Below are 19073 nucleotides of genomic sequence, written 5' to 3' on the forward strand. Positions count from 1 at the left end.
GCCACAGTGAACATTTCTTTCTTTTTGTTACAGTACACGCACAAATCTAACTATATAGAGCTAAAACTATATATTTTTACATTACAAAAGGTCACATGACCATATATAGTGGGAGTCTCACCATATTCCCATATTTTAGCTCATTGTTTTGTTTTTTACGACCTGCGACTTTACTGTGATTCACTCCTGCTGCTGTCATCGTGTTTGTTTCCACCCACAACAGGAAGCTGTTTTCAGTGTTAAAGTTCTGATGAGCCCCTCTGAATGATACCTGCCCAGAACCAAATGGCACCTGGTGCCATTATTTTGGAGCACTTTACAGCTAATAAGCCATTATTTTTTAACACAGGCGTTGGTGTGCAATGTTTGCTTTCCAAATCCCACTTCAGCATCTGATGGCAAATATTGTTTTTGTCATTTCAGTTGACATTTAGCTTAATGGCTCTTTAACTGGTCACATAATAACCATGGCAAAGTCACATTACATCACACCACTTGTTCTCTCCTTGAGGTGTCTTTATGCTATAAAGCTGATTATTTTTGCAACAAACACAAGCCATGAGAGCAACAGACTTCTTCTTCTTCTTTCTTTTGATTGAAAAAATACATTCAAGAAATAAAAAAGAGCAAATATAGATTTCAAACGTTTGCACATGCTGCTGCATATTTTTGGCTGTCATTTTGCTGAAAGCATTTTTCTTCATACCTTCATTTGATGGATAGGTTGGGCTCTTATCTTTGCAGTGTTAGAATACCCCCCTTGTCAGTGTCTTTAAGCTCCATTGTCCTCCATTCATCACAGAATAAGTCATTATGACAGTCCTTCAGACTGGGGTCTTATTGTATGTAACCTTTCATTTATATCATTTTTACAATTTCTCTCCTCAAGGTGAATTCCATTTATGGATACAGTGAAAAGATGATTAATCACATGGAACTTATGGCAGATTTGTGATGAGTGTGAGTAATCATCCCTGTCATTAAAGTCTGTTTAATTAAAAAAGGGGGACATAAATCTATAAATCACCTCAACGTTGCCAACATTTGTGTGCGTGTCTGCATGTGACAGAGTTTGCAGGGTTAAAAGGAGACACGCTAAATGCTTAAAAAAAAGGCTGTTAACTGAGTCAAAATTATGGCTTGCATGTCTGCCTAAATAATTTATCACTTTGTTGTTGGGATTAATGGTTATTTTTGTATTTTATGTGTTTATGTCTACAGGCCTTGGCATCACATTCACTTTAAATTCCGACGTTGCCAAAATGTAAAAGACTTAATTCATCTCTCTCTCTCTCTCTCTCATCACTCCCTTACTGTTTTCCTCTCCATCCCTAGCTCCCCAGCACTGTGGCATTCGGGCTGACAGTGGACCATAACTAGCTGATTGTTTGGTCTGTCTGACCATGATAAGCTTTCTAAGTGCAGTGTCACGCTAAAGTCAGTGGCAGTAATTCATATACTGTACTACCAGATGGAAAAACTCTACAAACCCCCACGGACTTGTTGTTGACAGATTGGAGTATTAAATATACAAGCGTTAGTTCAGGCAAAGCTGTTTATTGAGCTAGAACTCCACGAGCAATGCCAAAGAAGCTTTTGGGAGTGAAAATGACTTGCCTAGCAAAGTTGGACAGCAGCGAGAAACTCTGGTGAAAATGTTAATAGAATATAAAATGCAAATGATTTGAGTCTGAAAGTTAGCTTGTGACCATGGAAACAGTAGCAGGAAGAGGAAACTTAACTCCACTGAGGATAGTGTTTTCCAGAACTTTCAGACCATTTCTCAATGGATGTAATTTGATCAGTTGTCACAGAGATAGCTTGGATGTTATGTAAAGTACACGACTTGGTTGCATAAACAGCCAAAAGGTGAGAGACCCCTTCCTGCTGAGAAAGACTGGAAGATGTGGTTGGAAGCTCTGAAAAAAACTATTAAATGGTCCTTGAGTTAAAGAATTCATATATTAAGCCATCCTACATACGGCTCTCGGGACATCAATGTCGTTATCTGTTGGTCAGTTGATTAGTCCACCACACACATTCGTGGTCCCCAGATTATGAATCTAAGGACTTTAATGACTCTAATGCCACCAGCAGGTCAAACTTTTCATTTATCCTGTGAAATATCTCAACATGTACTAAATGGATTCGCTCTGAACATTGTACAGACATTCCTGGTTCCCAGATGATATACCCCAATAACTTTAGTAGAGGTGGACACTTGTTGATTTAAGTGAAATGTCTGAACAACTTTTGAATGTTCAACACATAAAATGTATGTCATAAACACATGATAACTTTGGCGACCACTTAACTTTTCATTTAGTAACATTGGCAGGTGGTTGGTTTATCACTAAATATCTACCAAACTAATATTTTCATCCATCTCAGTTATATTTGTGCAGTGCATAGACAGTATAAAACATGGACGTAGTATCCGGACATTTTACAGGCAAAACTTGAAAACATAAATTGTGTATTAGTAATAAATAATCAGCGGATTAATCAATATGAATATAATGTTAAGTTTCAGTCCTAGGAGTGAGCACATGGTATCCTTACTCACACTCATACTGAACTGTTTCTATAGCTCAGAGTAGCTCACTTGCTTGGTTGTCTTTGACAAATTCAGCACATCGCTGAGAAGCACCTCACAAACAAAGCCTCGCAAAAGAATCATCAACCTCTTCACATCCCTCATGCTCTATGTTCCCCTCGTCTATTAATAAATTCACTCTGCCAATTAGATTATTTTTGCCTAGTGTTTCAAATCACCTCATGCATCCATTGAAGAAATCAATAGAGTTTGTCTCTACAGTCAAAAATGTATGAAACATATCCGATACTGTAACTGATTATTTGAATTTTCACTGCAAAAACAATTGAGAAAGTTTCACCTTCCAACAGCGGAGCTACAAACTAAACAGAAAAAAAACAAACCAATCAAATAGTGTTTGCTGTTACTCATTCAGGCAAATGAGCTGCTGTGCAGCAGTTACGCTTGTTCAGATGATATTATACAGCTTGTGATGAATACGCTGCTCTACACCCGGCATCCTGTATGATGAGCTTCACGGTGTATAGGCAGATACGGGGGGGATACATTACCTTGTATTTGGAATAAAATGGGTTCAAGTCTGGACCATGACTTCTCTGACCTCTCTATCTCCTTTCTCTCTGCAGAATACAGTGTGTTATCTAACACTGCAGGTGCAATAAAAGTTGTTGTGTTGTGTTTGCAATAAATGTACAATATTCTCTCTTTTACTGTGTGAAAAAAAACAACAACGCTGTCGCACACTTCAGTTGCTTTTGTGCAAAATAAATAAAAAAAGCTCAACACCACTCCAACAGCTCTGTTGATCTGTTCGCTCACACTCTAATTTAACAATATAATACATGAGGCTGTTTGAACCTGAGTGAGTCTATCCACATTTAATTCTCACTTTGCAATTTTTTTGTGTGCAATTTCTATCATGAACACCTCAACAAACAAAAAAAGCACATTAACTTGATTAATACAACAGATGTTGTATCAATGACAAATTGATAAGACGTTAGGATGTTGAGGGACTTACGATAGGGGCCTCTCCAGCCGCCCCCCTGTGGAGCCGATGATTTCTCCAAGAGTACAGAAGGTCTGGCCCAGAAAGTCCTTAGGAGGGAAAAAGATAGAAGAGAGAGAATTAATTGCACAACAGGGCCAACAGATGGTTCAGGAAGTATGTGACCTGCAGACATGTGATCGGGTTTTTGTAAGTATAATCAACCCAGATTATGTTTGAAATGTCTAATTAGATTATATTTACACTGTCATTACTTGTTTAGATGTTTTATTACATATTTAAATTTTATAATTCAACTCTTTTCCATGGTAACCAATACTCAGTGCCAATACTGTTAAGACTGAGTATTTTGAGATGTTTAAAGCGAAAAGGATGGAATGTGAATATGTTTGAAGATAACTTAAAGGACCACTGTGAAACACACACAAAGAGGGAACTCTGTAGAACTGTAGAAGACACACACATATTGGAACCCAGCAGCTATCGCCTGAATAAGATTTAGCCTCTGGTAAAAGCCGATGTTTCTGGACCTCTGGTGTAGCCAGCAGATATCTGGAACATGGATAACAGCTAAGACTTCCTCTGCAGTCCAATTAGTAATTTGATACAGAAGAATGATGAGAAAGACACATTTCTTATCTCTATAGATAATAATCCATATCTGCGTATGAATGCAGATAACTTCAAAAAGCTGATGAAAAGCTAAATCGTTGTCAGACGATAACTAGAGACTGTATTTCAGCCAATGTGTTCTCCTTGTGGACTATTACAAACAAAGCACACTCAAACATGATTGGTTAATATATCTTAGACTACAAAAACAGAAACCAAAATACTTCCAGTGCCAAAATCTTAGTCCTTCACTTACAGATTGTGCATTCACATGCAGATTTCTGTAAAGGAGATAAAGCTCTACTAAACTTGAAGAATGTATTCTTGCACAGAAAGGGAACTGTGAAGTTTGTCCCCGACAACTTTGATATTACACCACGGTGTTAAAGTTTAGAAAGAAAGGTCCCCAAAGAGTTAACTCAATTTCAATCTTCATATGAGCACCTGACTATCTACTGTATATTATATTACTAATATATTTAATAATGAGGCAGCCATGGTGTGATTTTCTTTTACATTTACACTCTCTGAGACACCATGGTGTGCTTATTTCAGAAGTCAGGGTTAACATATGAGTTCAGAGGTAGCACGGGGGAACCGGCCCATTAAAATACATGAACACTAAACCAATTACTCTACACATTTCTGGACCTTAAGTATTCTAGTAAACAGGGTTAACACTAAAAGTAATAGGCTCAACAGGAATTGTGAAGGACTGTAAAACCAAATGGGATAGTAATGGATACATTAAAGTTATTAAAGTTCAATTAAAGTCTAATCTTCTTTTATTGAAGTTTTAAAATCAGGGTTTGATTCCACATTTTATGTAAGCATGCATTAACCCATCTAGGTCAAGCTCAGGAAGTTGTAGCAGGGCTGCATTATTCAGGTGCTCCTTGACCTATTGATTATTCTTATAAGGATCACGCTGTGCATAAAGCAAAGCCTCGTAGTAGAAAAACATTCAATTTGCATTTTCATTGAACAACAGATTTTGCAGTTTACAACTAGCTCACAGAAAACAAAACATACGACAACATAAAAAAGCAGCGAGATGACACAACACTAAAACTGCAGAGAAACAAGGGCAGAGCGCTACGTGTTGATGCTTGTCATGTGTGGGCGCGAGCAGGTGTAGGTGCGAGTCCCAAAGACTGAATGTGTGTGTAGCTAGTGTAAATGTCCTGACATGCACAAGCTGCCGTAGTACACTGTCTCAAACAACAACAGCTGCTATCACTTTGAAGTGGAGTGACGAAAGGTGCTTTACCTGAGCGAATGATAAAATGCAGACAGACTAAATCAGGGAACAACACTATGGGGAGGATGAGGCTTTCCGGATGGGAGCTGATGGTGTTTGTCCTTAATGAAATGAGACGAAAGAATGGGAGAAAAATATGATCAAATTAAAGTGAATGAAACACAAAGACAAACAGAGACAGTGACACTGAAATATATTGGAAAAAATAAAAAAAATGAAAGCCAGGACTCGTGAGAATTTTTACAATCTGCATACAGCACTCACCTTCTGTTCATCCACGAGTTGATTTGTTAAGAAAAGAAAAAAAGAATTTGTCACAGGACAGACTTACACTTTATTAAATCCTAGACTAAATTATAGACTTTATTCATGCTGAATCATCATCAGCTGCTTCACTCATTCACTGTACATTAGCTTTAACAGTATGAGTACGCTGCATACAATGTGGAACATTCGGGGGCTGATGGCAGTTGTGGAGCGCTGAGTCAAAACTGTCATTTGAGTTAGACATACTGTACTTACGTGTTTGGAAATGTTACAGCTTCTCGAGTCCACATTGTACCTGAGAGAAATAAATGGGTGGTAAGAATTGGAAGAACCTGCGACACGTGGCTTGAAGAGATTTAGCGTAACTACATGTTAGTCTGTTTACCCGTGCACCAATTATCCTGATTCATTTTTTATTTGCTATTAATCATTTAGTTATGTATTATCGAGTAACACATTACAGTACAATAGTTTCCCAGTAACAAGTAGTGTGAGGGACTAACATTTCAAATTCTCCAATTATACTGCAGGTACTGTATTAATCCCAGTAAGCACGTCAAGTGGAGACCCTGATCCAGTATGTGTTGGCATGACTTAGGGGCTAGAGATTAGAGGAGGCAACTAGCTCTTGTTAAACAAGTAGGAATCCATAGACAATAAAAAACATTGAAGGTGATGTCACCCAGAGGGTTTAGAAGAGCTGCATGTGAAGCTTAGTGTGTGGGGGCAAAGACATGAAGCATTGGTGGAGCTAAGGTGGGCTGAATGAAACCTGTGACAGCACCTATCTGTCAATCAAAGCAGGGGACATTAATATAACTTGAATGTGTCAGTTGAACATGTTTTACATGTTCTTGCTTAACTAACTAGCCACTGGGACTGCTTTACTGAGGAACATGAAGAATTCACAGTGGGATTTATGGAGTACTATGTGGCACTGTGCCATCATCAGGGCTACGCTATCTGTTGCTGGTCAGTAAATTCCTACAAAACAAAGAAAAGCATATCTACGTTTATTTCTACACAGAAGAGACATGGGTTTGGACTTTCTTTAAAATCTAGTTTACTGAAGCTGGGATACAGTAAAGCTTTAGAATATGAGTAAAATCACTCAAGGAGTATTTCAACACTGGGGGAAATATACTTATTAGTTATTCATTTGAGGCGCATAAAGAAATAGAAGCTTCTGGTTTGTATATGGATCAAATAAACTACATGTTATTTACTGGTGCTGGTAGACATATTTGGCAAGAACCATGCTAGCTAGTTCCACCCGTCTCTCCTTCATAATTAACACACAGATGTGAATGTTTTCCCAGCGAGAAGGTATATATTTTAAGCTCATAAGCAATATGATTGGAAATTTTCAAGTAACTTACCCAGCACTGTTTATCATTAGCATACCCATTCCTCTTTCCATTACCATTTTATATTTTAATGTATTTTTTTTTAGAAACTGACTTTAAAGAGCCGAGAATAAAGGAATACCTGAATGTACTCATGCTTTCTTGAAATTCTAATGCCTACAATCTCTTATTACTGTAGCATCTGGGCTGTTTCAGAAAAAGCCTATTATTTGGTGATTGAACATAAGAAATATGACCTTGCAAAGCAGGAGGGATGCTCTTAGAGTGAAAAAATGCACCAACATAATTGCATCATAATAAACAGTGTTTCTGTTCCATTTTCATGTTCATGCTGTAGACAAGCTACAGCCTTTACAGATCCCACTGAGCTGCATCTTGGTTAAAGCTACAGAGGCATGTAAACGATCTTTCCCTGCTATTGATTAAGGTAGGTGAATTGAACAGAATAACCAAGTGGCTAAACAGACACTAATTTAATCAGTGGGGCTATCAAGCGGGCCTGAGTTACTGGCCTTTTTTTAAATCTCCTTCCACAACATCTAATTTTAGCAGTGATTGGCCTGTTCATGAATTCTAATTGGGCAAAATTATGTTTTCACCGGGAAGACCTGCACAAAGAGAGAATATTCAAATGTAATCAAAGACACTTATACCTCAGCTTGGTTACTCTGAATCCACATTGACGTATTTGCGTAGCAGAATGTATCAGAATTCAGAATTAATTATTTCAAGTTTATTATAGAAAAAATAAGAAATAATGACGGACCACTTACACATCAAACCTTAAGTTTTGTTTCTCTTCAAAGAAGAAATCCAGGACAAACTTCCTGACGAAATCTGGATTCCGAGTGTTATCGATTACCTCTGTCCTGCCAAACTACAAACATAGAAAGAACGTGATAATTGGCTGTAATAGCAGCATTGATTCATTAGTCAATATATGTTAAGCTAATAATCAAGGGAAAAAAAAACATTAGTAAAAGAAGTGAGTAAAATTCATGAGATTCAGCAGCAAGTGATATTACCACTGAAACATTTCACACAGAATCAGAATCCATAAACACCAATCTTCTTTGCAAAAATATGACCCCACTGTATAATGCTGAGCTCCTTTCTGCTGTGTGCTAAATCCTGTGTCCCCTGAGAAATCAGACTGCTACATTAGAGCCAGCTCTCCACCCTGCTAGCCCACAGAGTCCCGGTCCCAGCTTACCTCCTGGGCCTGGCCGTTGCTCTATCTCCGTGACAATCACACCAGTAATCCCCCTGGTGGACTGCCAGCCTCGCCTCGGCGGCCTGGCCCGACAGCACCGTGTAATGAGCTATTGATCTTGGCACTGCCTCACCGCACCCTCAATGCCTCTACTCATGTCTTTAGTGTCCAGTGCACATAATCTGTGCTATCAACTACGTCCCCAGCCTATCCATTACCAAAGCCTCACAGGGGGAGTGTATTGGACCTCAGAACCTACCTGCAGCATCGACCCGATGGGAAAATCCCTAGATATTTCCTTGTAATCTTTCTATTTTTAGGGTTAGAGGCCTTTGGTTTATAACCTCACTCAGGCGTGATTGGTTAATAGGTGGTGGGCTGTTGTGGGTGAAGGTTAGGGAATTGCTTTGTTACTGAGGGAGAGTAAGCAGAGCAGCTGGCAAGTAAGTTATTGGTTTCGACATATGCTGTGAACGTCGACCTACCAAATGGATCCATTACGAATACCATATATTTCTTTCACGTAACCTAACCAACCTTTTTGATTTATTGTCCTTCAGTAAACCTGAGTATAATCAATCATTCAATGTCAAAAATGAAATGTTAAATAATGACAGTGTTGCATAAAAGAAAGATGTGTGTTCAAATTTGTTTCACTTGTGTGTATGTGCACAGACTTGTAAAAGACTTGCATTCAGTGAGTACACTGGGTAAAGGACAGGGAGTTTATGCAGACCACAGTACAATAGCTGCATTAGAGCAAAGTATTCCTGAACTAGTTCATTGGAGAATTGTTGTCTCGCAAATCTGCGAATCTCAAGCTGGTCAGCTGGGTGTCTGTTATCTTATTTAACAGGTATTACAGCCATACACATTCATTGTGTGTAATGTAGTGATTGGATAACGTTTCTCTGTTGCCTTTTTGAAACATAACGTGGGCGAGTCGGCTGTGTTTCTCCTGGAGCTGTCGAACAGAGTGACCCTGAACTTTGTGTTCTATAGTCGGACCATAGAACTCATATGGACTCACCACCTGGAAGGAAGTTGTATTCAAGCTTATAGTAACTCAAGAGGTGAAGGGTAAAATGAGCTTATAGCTTATCGTTATTAATTTGGCCAGTTTCTACTTTGAGCGTGATTCGAAAGCGTTTGCAAACAACCACACAATCATATATTGCTGCTATGTCCTGATTGGTATGTAACAGGAAAGTATGTGACCCTCCCCCTTTCTGGCTGTTTATTTAAGATTAAAACAATTGATTTATAATAATAATAATTATAAAATATATCTTCAGGGTCCTCTTATTTGCATTTATCAGACAGGTTCACAACAACAACTGCCACAGCAAAGTTGATCCAAACTTCACCAATTTGTGAACTTCTGTAGCTGGTGAACTAACTGTTAATATTCTACAATTTGTGAACTTCTGTAGCTGGTGAACTAACTGTTAATATTCTAGCCAGCCAAGATGTCCTTTTCTCTGTACTGTGCCGTTTATTGCCTCTTATTTTAAGCTGGTGGTTGTAATTTTTTAAACACATTTTATTGTGTAGGGGGAAAAAAAGTCTCTGAACTAATACGCTTTCTAACTTTCAATGAGGCTTGCTTGCTAAGTTAAGTCAAGTAAGACTATTCCAAACATATTTGTAGGTGTTCATGAACAATTTGATTTTGTGAAGCAGTTAATATACTAACAGTGGAAGAAAGCACTAAATTATGATGGCTTCCCCATTTTTCAACATTATTAAGATGTTTTTCTATTGATCAAATTCACAGAAGTTGAAATTTTTCAACTGAATGCTCACACTGATTACATCAAAATGCTTTGATTTCACCACAAAATGTGTGTTTTTACAGCATGTAATCAGACATAGATTTCTGGAAACCTCCATGGCTGGAGCAGCCATGATGATGATTTGGGAGCTTATAAGTGGAGGATCATATCCATGGGCTGGGAAAAAAAAGGAATAGAGCCACTTGTGATTAGAAAACTATGTAGTGCACAGCCTGATGCAGCAGGAGGAGTGAACGGGCTGAAAAGAAGCACAGAATAAATAATAAATAGAAACCACTTTACGATGGATGACGGACTAGTTGGAGATATCATGTCAGCCTCTATGGTGACAGAATAAAAGAAATGCACTTTCACAGAGTGATTTTTTGCTTGCTAATAAGAAATGCTCATGCCCTATTTGACAAAATGTAATTTACCAATTATAGAGTACTGGCATAATGAAAAACATGAAGTCAGAAGAAGACAACGGATTTGACAGGATTGCATCCAAGCACAATTATCTGCTCATTGCGTCGATATGTGTACGGGTGACAGCGAGATGTTTACTCTGCTGATTGGAGAGGCGTTCATGCCGTGTTTTTGATTAAGCCCTGCCACACGGAATAAAAAAGGTGTGAGGTGTCCTGAAGTGAGAGGATCAGCAGTGGCAAAGCCTTCACTGACACATCCAGTGTTGACTTTGAATTAGCAAATCGGCAAACACGCCACTGAAAAACAGAATGTCACAGGCAAATTAGATGAGGGGGAATAGGGCTAAGAGACAACATGGAAATTGGGGTGTTTATGTGCTGGAGAGACATACCGAGAAAAAAAAAATGAGTTCAGAGGAGCAGCTATGAATGGAAGGTCACATGACCTCTCCTTGAAAAAGAGTGACAGCGGGCGAGACAGCAAGAAGTCGAGGGGAGCAGACGGTACATGACTGAGGGCACATCTAATGAGGCCGAAGAGGAATCTTTATTCTTTTTTTTCCAGCCCTGAGTCATGATTTGTCTAACATCAGATTCCAGATACAATGAGATCAGTTTTATTTTTTATTTTTTTTACTTGTGCCATCTGTTTGGGTCAAGTACATGGAGCTTTTGTTTCCTCTCACTGGGTTAAAACAGTGGTTACTTGTGTGTAAGTGACGAGGTCGACACCGTGTTCTCAGGTGGTTTGCAATGAGTTGCCTCTCGACTTCATCTTAAAAACCCACTCTCTTAGCCCTGACTTGAAGTCTGTACTTTCATTGCATTGCTCAAAAAACAACAAAGAAACAAAGAAAGAAAGAACAAAGATGGACATAAATATTGGATATGACATTGGAGGTCACAAACTTACCTCCCTCCATTCTTTGGTTCCCACACCCTGCAAATACAACACGACCACTGAGAGGGAAAGAGGAGGAGAAGACAAAGTGTGGGGGAAAGAAGAAAAAAAAGCGTGATTGTTTACATGTTGGCACCTGCAGAACCTGACAGATATAAAAACACTGAAGAAAATCAATGTGACCCACAGCCATTTTCATTAGATCTGGCACAGCTAGAAGCAAAGGCAATAATTCCTTAATAAAAACCATTACAGCACAGTTGTTGGGCAGAAACTCTGGATAATTAAGGGATTTTCATTGTATTCACTGTATAATAAATACATTCATTCATACATTTCTTGGGTTCATTTCCACTATTCCACTAGGTATACTATCATAACAGTCCAGGAGTAATCTATCTCTACATTTTCTGCCTTGTAGATATGCTGTCGCCACCTTCAGCCAGGCCTCTCTCTGGCTATCAATATGTATAATTACAAAAAGGCTGTGTATGAGGTGCTATTCTAAAGACCAAATGAAACATTTAGCCTGCATCTCATTAACAACAGTCTACCAAAGAAAAGCGAAAGAATCATTTCAGCAAAAACAAAAATATAACATAAAAAACAAAGAATGAGAAGGTATACTTTAATAATCCCTCGGTGGGAAATGATTCAAAGACAAACCCCCCAAGCAGTCCTGTCGGTTGTGCATAAAGTCTTGTAGAGGCATTCATGGTCCCAGAGGATGAATCCTAGTGACTTTGGCGACACTGTGACTTTTCCTCCAGCTTCAACAGGAGGTCGACAGTTTTGGGTCAGAGTGAAATATCTCAACAACTGTTGGACTGTCCTAATGGTGCTGGGGTTCCCTCTCAAAAATGAAATGTGTAATGTGAAATATCTCTACAGCTACAAGACGGACTGGCACAAATATATTTGTAAACATATTCCTGTTCCCCAGAGGATCTACCCTGATGACTTTGTTGACAACATATATTTTGGATTATGACCAAATACCTTCAGAAGTAATGGCATTTCCAACAGCATTAAATGTTACTATGTATCATGCTAATAAAACATACTAACATGAATTTATCATGTAAATACTTTGCTAACAAAACTAAGGAGTGTGTTTAAAAATAAGTAATACTATATTTTTTTAAGTATATTTTCATGAGTGTATAATAACCTAAAAATAATAACCTTTCATATCAACAGGGAATGGGTCCTCTTCAACAGAGTCTGCCGTGTTGCACGGCAGTGTTTCGTTGTACAGTTGCCAGAAGAGACAAACCAAACTCTCGCTCTAGCTAAGCCCGTTCATGGCCACCTTTAAAGGTCCAGTGTGTAGCATTTAGTGGCATCTAGTGGTTAAGTTGGCTTGATTCTGATTCCTGATTCTAAGGCTCACAAAACACAATAGACCTTTAATCTTGTATTTTACCACGACTGTTGAAGACCAAAAACTTTTGAACAAGCTTGTGTCTGTCCAAAAGTTTGGTTTCACATTAACATTACAGAGCTTTCTAATATTGAATTAATGACTCAGACATGACTTAGTCTTTAGACTCTTAGTATTGCTGAAACAAATGTAGCCTCATTCAGTGTGAGCTTATTAGGTCAAGTTAAAGTATGGGTCCCCTGACTAGCTATTATTTTTACTGTTTACAAAATGTGACTGCAAAACATTACATTTGTCTTCTGAGGAGAACTTTTACTTTGAGCACGACTGCACAAATGAGGCAGAGGCAGTCAATTATAACCCACATTCCTCATGTTGTCATGTTGAAATATATATAAAAATATGCTCATGCATATGCAAACAAACAACGCTCACTAAAGCCTCTCATGGGATGTATTAATAATTGGCCAAGGGTTACTCTTTGTGTCTAGACGGGCACCATCAGCCTCTGCGTACTGTGAAGTTTGGACATTAGCTCTAATGAAGTTCAGACTGTCTGGACGATTAAAACCACATTTTCCCTCCTAATGAGCAATTAACAGAAGAGAGATAACAGAGAGAGGGCAGAAGGCAGCGAGCCTTTGGGGCATAGCGTCTTTAGAAGAAAACATCTTTTCTTTGTGAGACTTTTTAACAGGAAGCATACAGTGTCGCTTAAAAAGATTTTGTAAAGTATTACAAGTTAATCAGTCTGTGAATAACATCAATTGAATTAATATTCAAGGCAAACACACTCCTGGGATTCACTCAGCTTGTGTCAGAGTCATGCCCCAATGCTCCCTCTTCCTTAACAACTAAAATAATGATGCTCAAGAGACAGAGACTGTGTCTATTTATCGGTGATAAAAGTCGTATGACCTTTGTGTTTCCCCAAGGTTGCAGGGTAACAGTGCCAAAGCCCGACAGTGGGCTCAGGCTAATCCGCATCAAGGCTACATCAGTGTCAGCCGTGTCCGAAGAGCCTGGCTGATTGCCTGCTTCATGGAAAGTGACTGAGAAAGGGAAGAGTCCATCTGGTCAGCCGTGGAGCGGCATAATCACAAGGCAATTCATTGTCACTGAACCCTACTCCGACTACAACTCGGAGACAGTAGTATTGCTGCAGGACGGGTACGCAGGTGACTGTGAACATGAATGAATCAGAACTGAGCACAAATCATATTAAGCTAACACATGGCTCCTGAGCACAAAAAAAAATCTTCCTGTGAACAAGAGGAGCAGACAGAAAGGAATGGAGACAAACATACTGCCATGAAGATACGGCATATAAGAACTCCACTTTGCTGTCGCTGTCGTCTCTTTAAAGGGGGCATTGTGACTGGAATGTGCATCATTATATAATTAACAAAGCCGCCAACGTGCTCCAGATAAATGTCAGACAACATACTGCAGCTGACTTACACAGGGAAGATGATAAAGTTTCAATTAAAAAAAAAGCAGTGGAAAACAACTAAAGCTGCAATTTATTACACTTAAAACTAATGTTATGAAGGATGACCCAGATAAACATTACGATGAGACTATTGCAATGTTAGCTGGAAAAGGGAAACAAGGCAATGAGCTTGTACACCTGCCAACAATGTAACTTTGTGCAAAAGGATCCTATTGTAATGTTCATTAATAATACAAACATGATTCCAAAAAGTTGGGATGCTTTGTAATCATAGTTGTCAATACTAGAATTTAAAATTCCGATACAATACTACTATCAAAACATGATACGGGATACCTCTTTCAATACATGGCCAAGAAAAGGGACAGAAAAAAGGGCACACAGTTCTGGCACAGAAAGACTCACTGAACACATATTGAGGAACAGCTGCAGTGTTTCCCACTGTGGTGAGTATTATATATTTTATTTTATTTATTTGCATACATTATCCTATTTCTCATAGGTAATTCCTTTCTCATTAATTCTCCAAATTGACCTGCTCACCTTGCTCTCCCTCCTCCATACTTCCATATCCAATCCTTGAAATAGTTGGAAACAGTGGATTTGCGCAGTTTTTCACAAAGCGGTGAACCTTGATCTGAACCTTGAATGGCTGAGCCTTTCAAGGATGGCCCTTTTACACCTAAACATGATATAATCTGTAACTAAAGAACCTGTTTACCCGTGGGACTTTCCAAACAGGGCTTTTGTTTCCTCTGTGCAGGTATCAAAAAGTTTAAGTTTTAAATATTTTGTCTTTGTACCGTATTCAATTGAATATAGGTCATATTTGCAAATCATTGCATTCTGTTTTTATCTTCTCTGTCTTGGCTTTTATGGAATCAGGTTGCATAACATAAGGCCACTAATCAGACAACAAAAGAATGTTTCTAAAGATGACTTGAGGTATGTACTGTAGTGCAGTCTACTCCCAGATACAGTATACTTTTACACCTATACATTTGTGTTTGTGTGTGGTGCTCCGTCTCCCTCTTCCACCTCCCCATCTGAACTAGTATTCACTGTGGTGTGACAAGCAGCTGACGTGCGGGGCACTGAAAAGAAATTATGAGGTGTAATAATCTACTCTGGATATTTTGGCCTGTCTCTCAAACAAATGTGAAGTACTTAATCCCTTTATGCAAAGGGCAGAAGAAAAGGCTGACACACCTCAGTACAAAACACCATATCAGTGTAAACATAAATGTGACTATACTACTGTATGTTAGCACTTATATATGACAGCAGAATATTCATGGACACCACAGTCCTCAGTACAACTACCATCCTAGTCATGAACCACAGGCACAGTCAGCTTTAAGGCAGCAGCAGGTACGAAGCACTTCCTGAATGTCTCTGAAGAGCACCTGGGCATAACAAGCCTGTCGCTGAAAGAGCTCTTCAGCTGGTTAAAAACATTGTGCATTGGATGACATTCGTTTTGCATAACACTCTTGTGCTTCCTACCAATCCTTTCCTCCATGACCATTTCTAGAGAGTCGGGGCTCAAGCCAATAATGGACCCTGCTTCCTGGTCGGTTTATTACTGCCTTTCTAAGATGCTTAAAAACAGCCGGGACTGGGCCCTTTGAAAGATGACATTAGTGTTCTTTTTCAGCCTTTTGTCCACAAGGACATCCAAGGAAACCACTTTAATATCCTCATCTTTAATCAGGACAAAGGAGATACCTGCTCCATTAGGTATTGAAGGCCCGCTCAGCAACAACGTCATTTTGTTTCGGTGCAATAACAATTAGAAATTGGCTGCGGTATAGGCAGCTAAACTTATATTATTATTATTCCAATAATGTGATTATCCAGAACACCCTGCGTGCACGTCCCTGCCAGCACTTCTTTTTAACAGATTGCTATGGGACATAAAGAACATGCAATCTCCAGCATGTACATACGTGTAAGCAGAAAACATTCCTATCCCTGCTTTAATAAAAAGACTGTCCCATGAGTGTGTTGGAAGCGTAATTGAAAATGTCAGAGTGTGCTTTCCGACTCATCCGCCTAATGCAGAGCGAGCTGACAGCGAGAGTCACCTGTGTGTGAAGGGTTTTTTTTGTTTTTTTGTTTTTTTCTTCTCGACTGGGGATTTCTTGCTGCCTGCCTTAGATTTGCGCTGCAGGAAAATATAATCAGAGAGTGGGCAGACATAGACAGGAAGCCACAGGCTTACTTACAGGCTGAGGGCACAAGCTGCTCACAGTGAGGTGAAACAGAGAGGTGGTCGGGAAGCAGGAGCGTGGAGGTGGTGGTGGTGGTGGTGGTAGGGGGGTGGGGCTGGGAGAAAGGACTGAAGGAGGACAAAGTGGAATATTAAAGAGAAGAACAGGGAGGAGGGTAGAATAAGAATAAGAGAAATTGAGAGAGACAAAGAATGAGGAAACAGATGAAGAAAGCGGGGGCACGGTGAAGGTAAGAAGACGAGATGGAAAAGCGTTTGGCAAACAGAAGCGGTGTAGAAATCCGAGTCTAACACAGTCAGGCAGTGGCAGATTTTTCACTGGTAGGCGACTGAGTGGGTTTTATGGCTTTGGCTGTCAGAAATCCCTCAGAGATACTACACCTCTCACACCGCAGTTTAGGTGAAGCAGGATGGACACACAGCTCCACTAATCTACTGATCTCCTGCCAAGAGAGGGATAAGACAGGAGAGCTCCCAACCTTTGGAGGCCAATTCTTGAACCACAGTGGAGCAGCTATGGCAAAGCTGCATGGTTGGAAGCCAGTATAAGGAGATATCCTGCAGTGGGCGGGGGGTTCTGTGAAAAATCTAGCCTTTTTACGAGTCTGAATCACAAAAGTGACAGTAATAGCCAAGTGTGACTTTAGAGCTTTTTCACTGAAAACAAACACCTGCTGCTGTTGCTGCTGTTGCTGGAAGCAACATTTACCAGTGGCAGGACAACACAGTACAGTTGCAGGCCAGGAAACTCTTGGAAAACCAGGAGGCGATTAGCGTGGCTTAGCAGAAAGACTAGAAGCAGGGCAAAACAGCTGGTTCCAAAAATCCACCTAAAGCTCATTAACAGATGTTTGTTTAATACATACAAAAACAGAACTCATTTCTTGTCTCCAGTCAGTTGCATCTCTGTATTTAACACACGGACATGAGAATTGAAAAAAAAAGGGGAAAAAAAGCATTTTTTCAGTATTTGGTTATTTGTGAATGGGCGGTGTAGTGGTTAGTGTGTGGGTTCTCACCAAGCACTCCGACTTTTGCCCACAGTCCAAAGACATGCAGCTTAACTGGTGACCAGTGGTTTGTTGGTTATGGAACATGGATGCATAGGTTATTTGTGAAGGGGATATTGAGCTGTCAAGCTAAAACAGGGTCTTAAGCTGACCCAGCCATGCTAATAATGGATGTGAACAAATAAAGATGTTATTGCTTTGTCATATTGTCATGTGTATGTCGACACATTTCTGTCTTAGAAGCTTTTTAATAGATTTTAAATGGATGTAGTCTTTAAAGTGTGGGAGTGTTCTGGATGACCTTTCCTCAGATCTCATTAGGGGACGTGGTTAATTGGAGACCAGTGACCTTTATTTAGATGGTATGGCTCAGGTCCTGCCTTTATTATATATAGCCTTTATTAAATTATAATTGACCTGCAGGTGTATAATGAATGAGGGAAAATTGTAAAAAACTGTTTTTTATTATTTCTTATTTTTAGTGGTGTAATAGCCAGTCGCTTTACATCTTCCATCTTTAGTTAAAAGCAATTTTCACAAAGTTTATCCTCAACTACTTACATCAACAACCTCACACAGAGATAATGGCAGCACTGCTCATAAAGTAACAAAAGGCCAAAAGTAACTTGGTTCTATATAACATGAAAGCAACCATAATCATACTTTTTTTACATGAAAATATATTATATTCTATATAATAATAAACTAATCTATGATTCTGATGAGTCATTTTAAAATCACAGCAGGCACTGAAACACATTTTTAGAACAGGACAATGAACAAACTCAACATAACTCTCCAAACAAGAACCACACCTGCTGTGCTGTAACAAAACATTCACTCCTACCTGCCAGTGAGTCAGAATGCTCAAGCAGATCCAACAAAGTCAATGTACAGGAAGTATCATATGTAATTTAATAAACATGACTCACCAACTTTGCAATTGGAGACTACAAATAATAATCATGTGCGAATCATTCCATACTGAATTGTATTTCATCTTAATACTTGTGGACTGGTGGGTGGGTTGGGGGCTGTGGGGTAGGGGGTCTCTACTGCAGATTTTAATGGAGTGAAACACCCATGCATGTGGCTGAAAACTGTCAGCACTCCACCGGCAAATGATGTTACATAAGAGAAGTGGGATGTTTCATATGTGAGCCTGATAAAGAGGCAGCTAAATCGTGCAAGAAGAAGAACACTGGAAACATGAAGCAGCTGAAAGATTTCCTTGAGTGTTCTCTCTTAAACTTTCAAAGTTTTAATAAGCCAGTCATCAGTGATTTTCTTACAACTTACAATTACAACAACCCAATCCATCAAATTTGAATTGGAGCCTGGAGTTACACTTTTTGAATGAACGGTCACAGTGACATAGAAGCTGTGCCAAAGACAGCGAGGTACAGTCATAACTATTGGAAATGAGAAGAAAATATCTCATGAATTCCATTATTTTCTCGGCTCCTAAAGAATATATCAAACATGATAACCAAATGACAGAACAGCCGATAATCCCTGCAGAGGTTTCAATTTTTCTTATTACAGGAGTTCCAATAGAAAAAATTCCACCTTGCTCGGGGGAAATGCATGAGGGCGGTTT

General features: G+C 39.2%; 1 protein-coding gene across 1 annotated transcript in view; it reads right to left on the reverse strand.

Annotated features, from left to right (window-relative positions):
* The window catches only part of LOC104919268 (copine-9), a 72831-nt gene that overhangs the window by 41597 nt on the left and 12161 nt on the right, over positions 1-19073 (reverse strand). Inside the window, exons 3-6 of the mRNA XM_019266396.2 lie at positions 11406-11452; positions 7847-7950; positions 5962-6001; positions 3579-3658 (exon numbers count right to left, since the gene is read on the reverse strand). Of these exons, the coding sequence (XP_019121941.1) occupies positions 3579-3658; positions 5962-6001; positions 7847-7950; positions 11406-11452 (271 nt within the window). The remainder of the gene's footprint in view (positions 1-3578; positions 3659-5961; positions 6002-7846; positions 7951-11405; positions 11453-19073) is intronic.

This window comes from Larimichthys crocea, chromosome XV (genome assembly GCF_000972845.2).
Source record: "Larimichthys crocea isolate SSNF chromosome XV, L_crocea_2.0, whole genome shotgun sequence".
Taxonomy (NCBI): Eukaryota; Metazoa; Chordata; class Actinopteri; family Sciaenidae; genus Larimichthys; species Larimichthys crocea.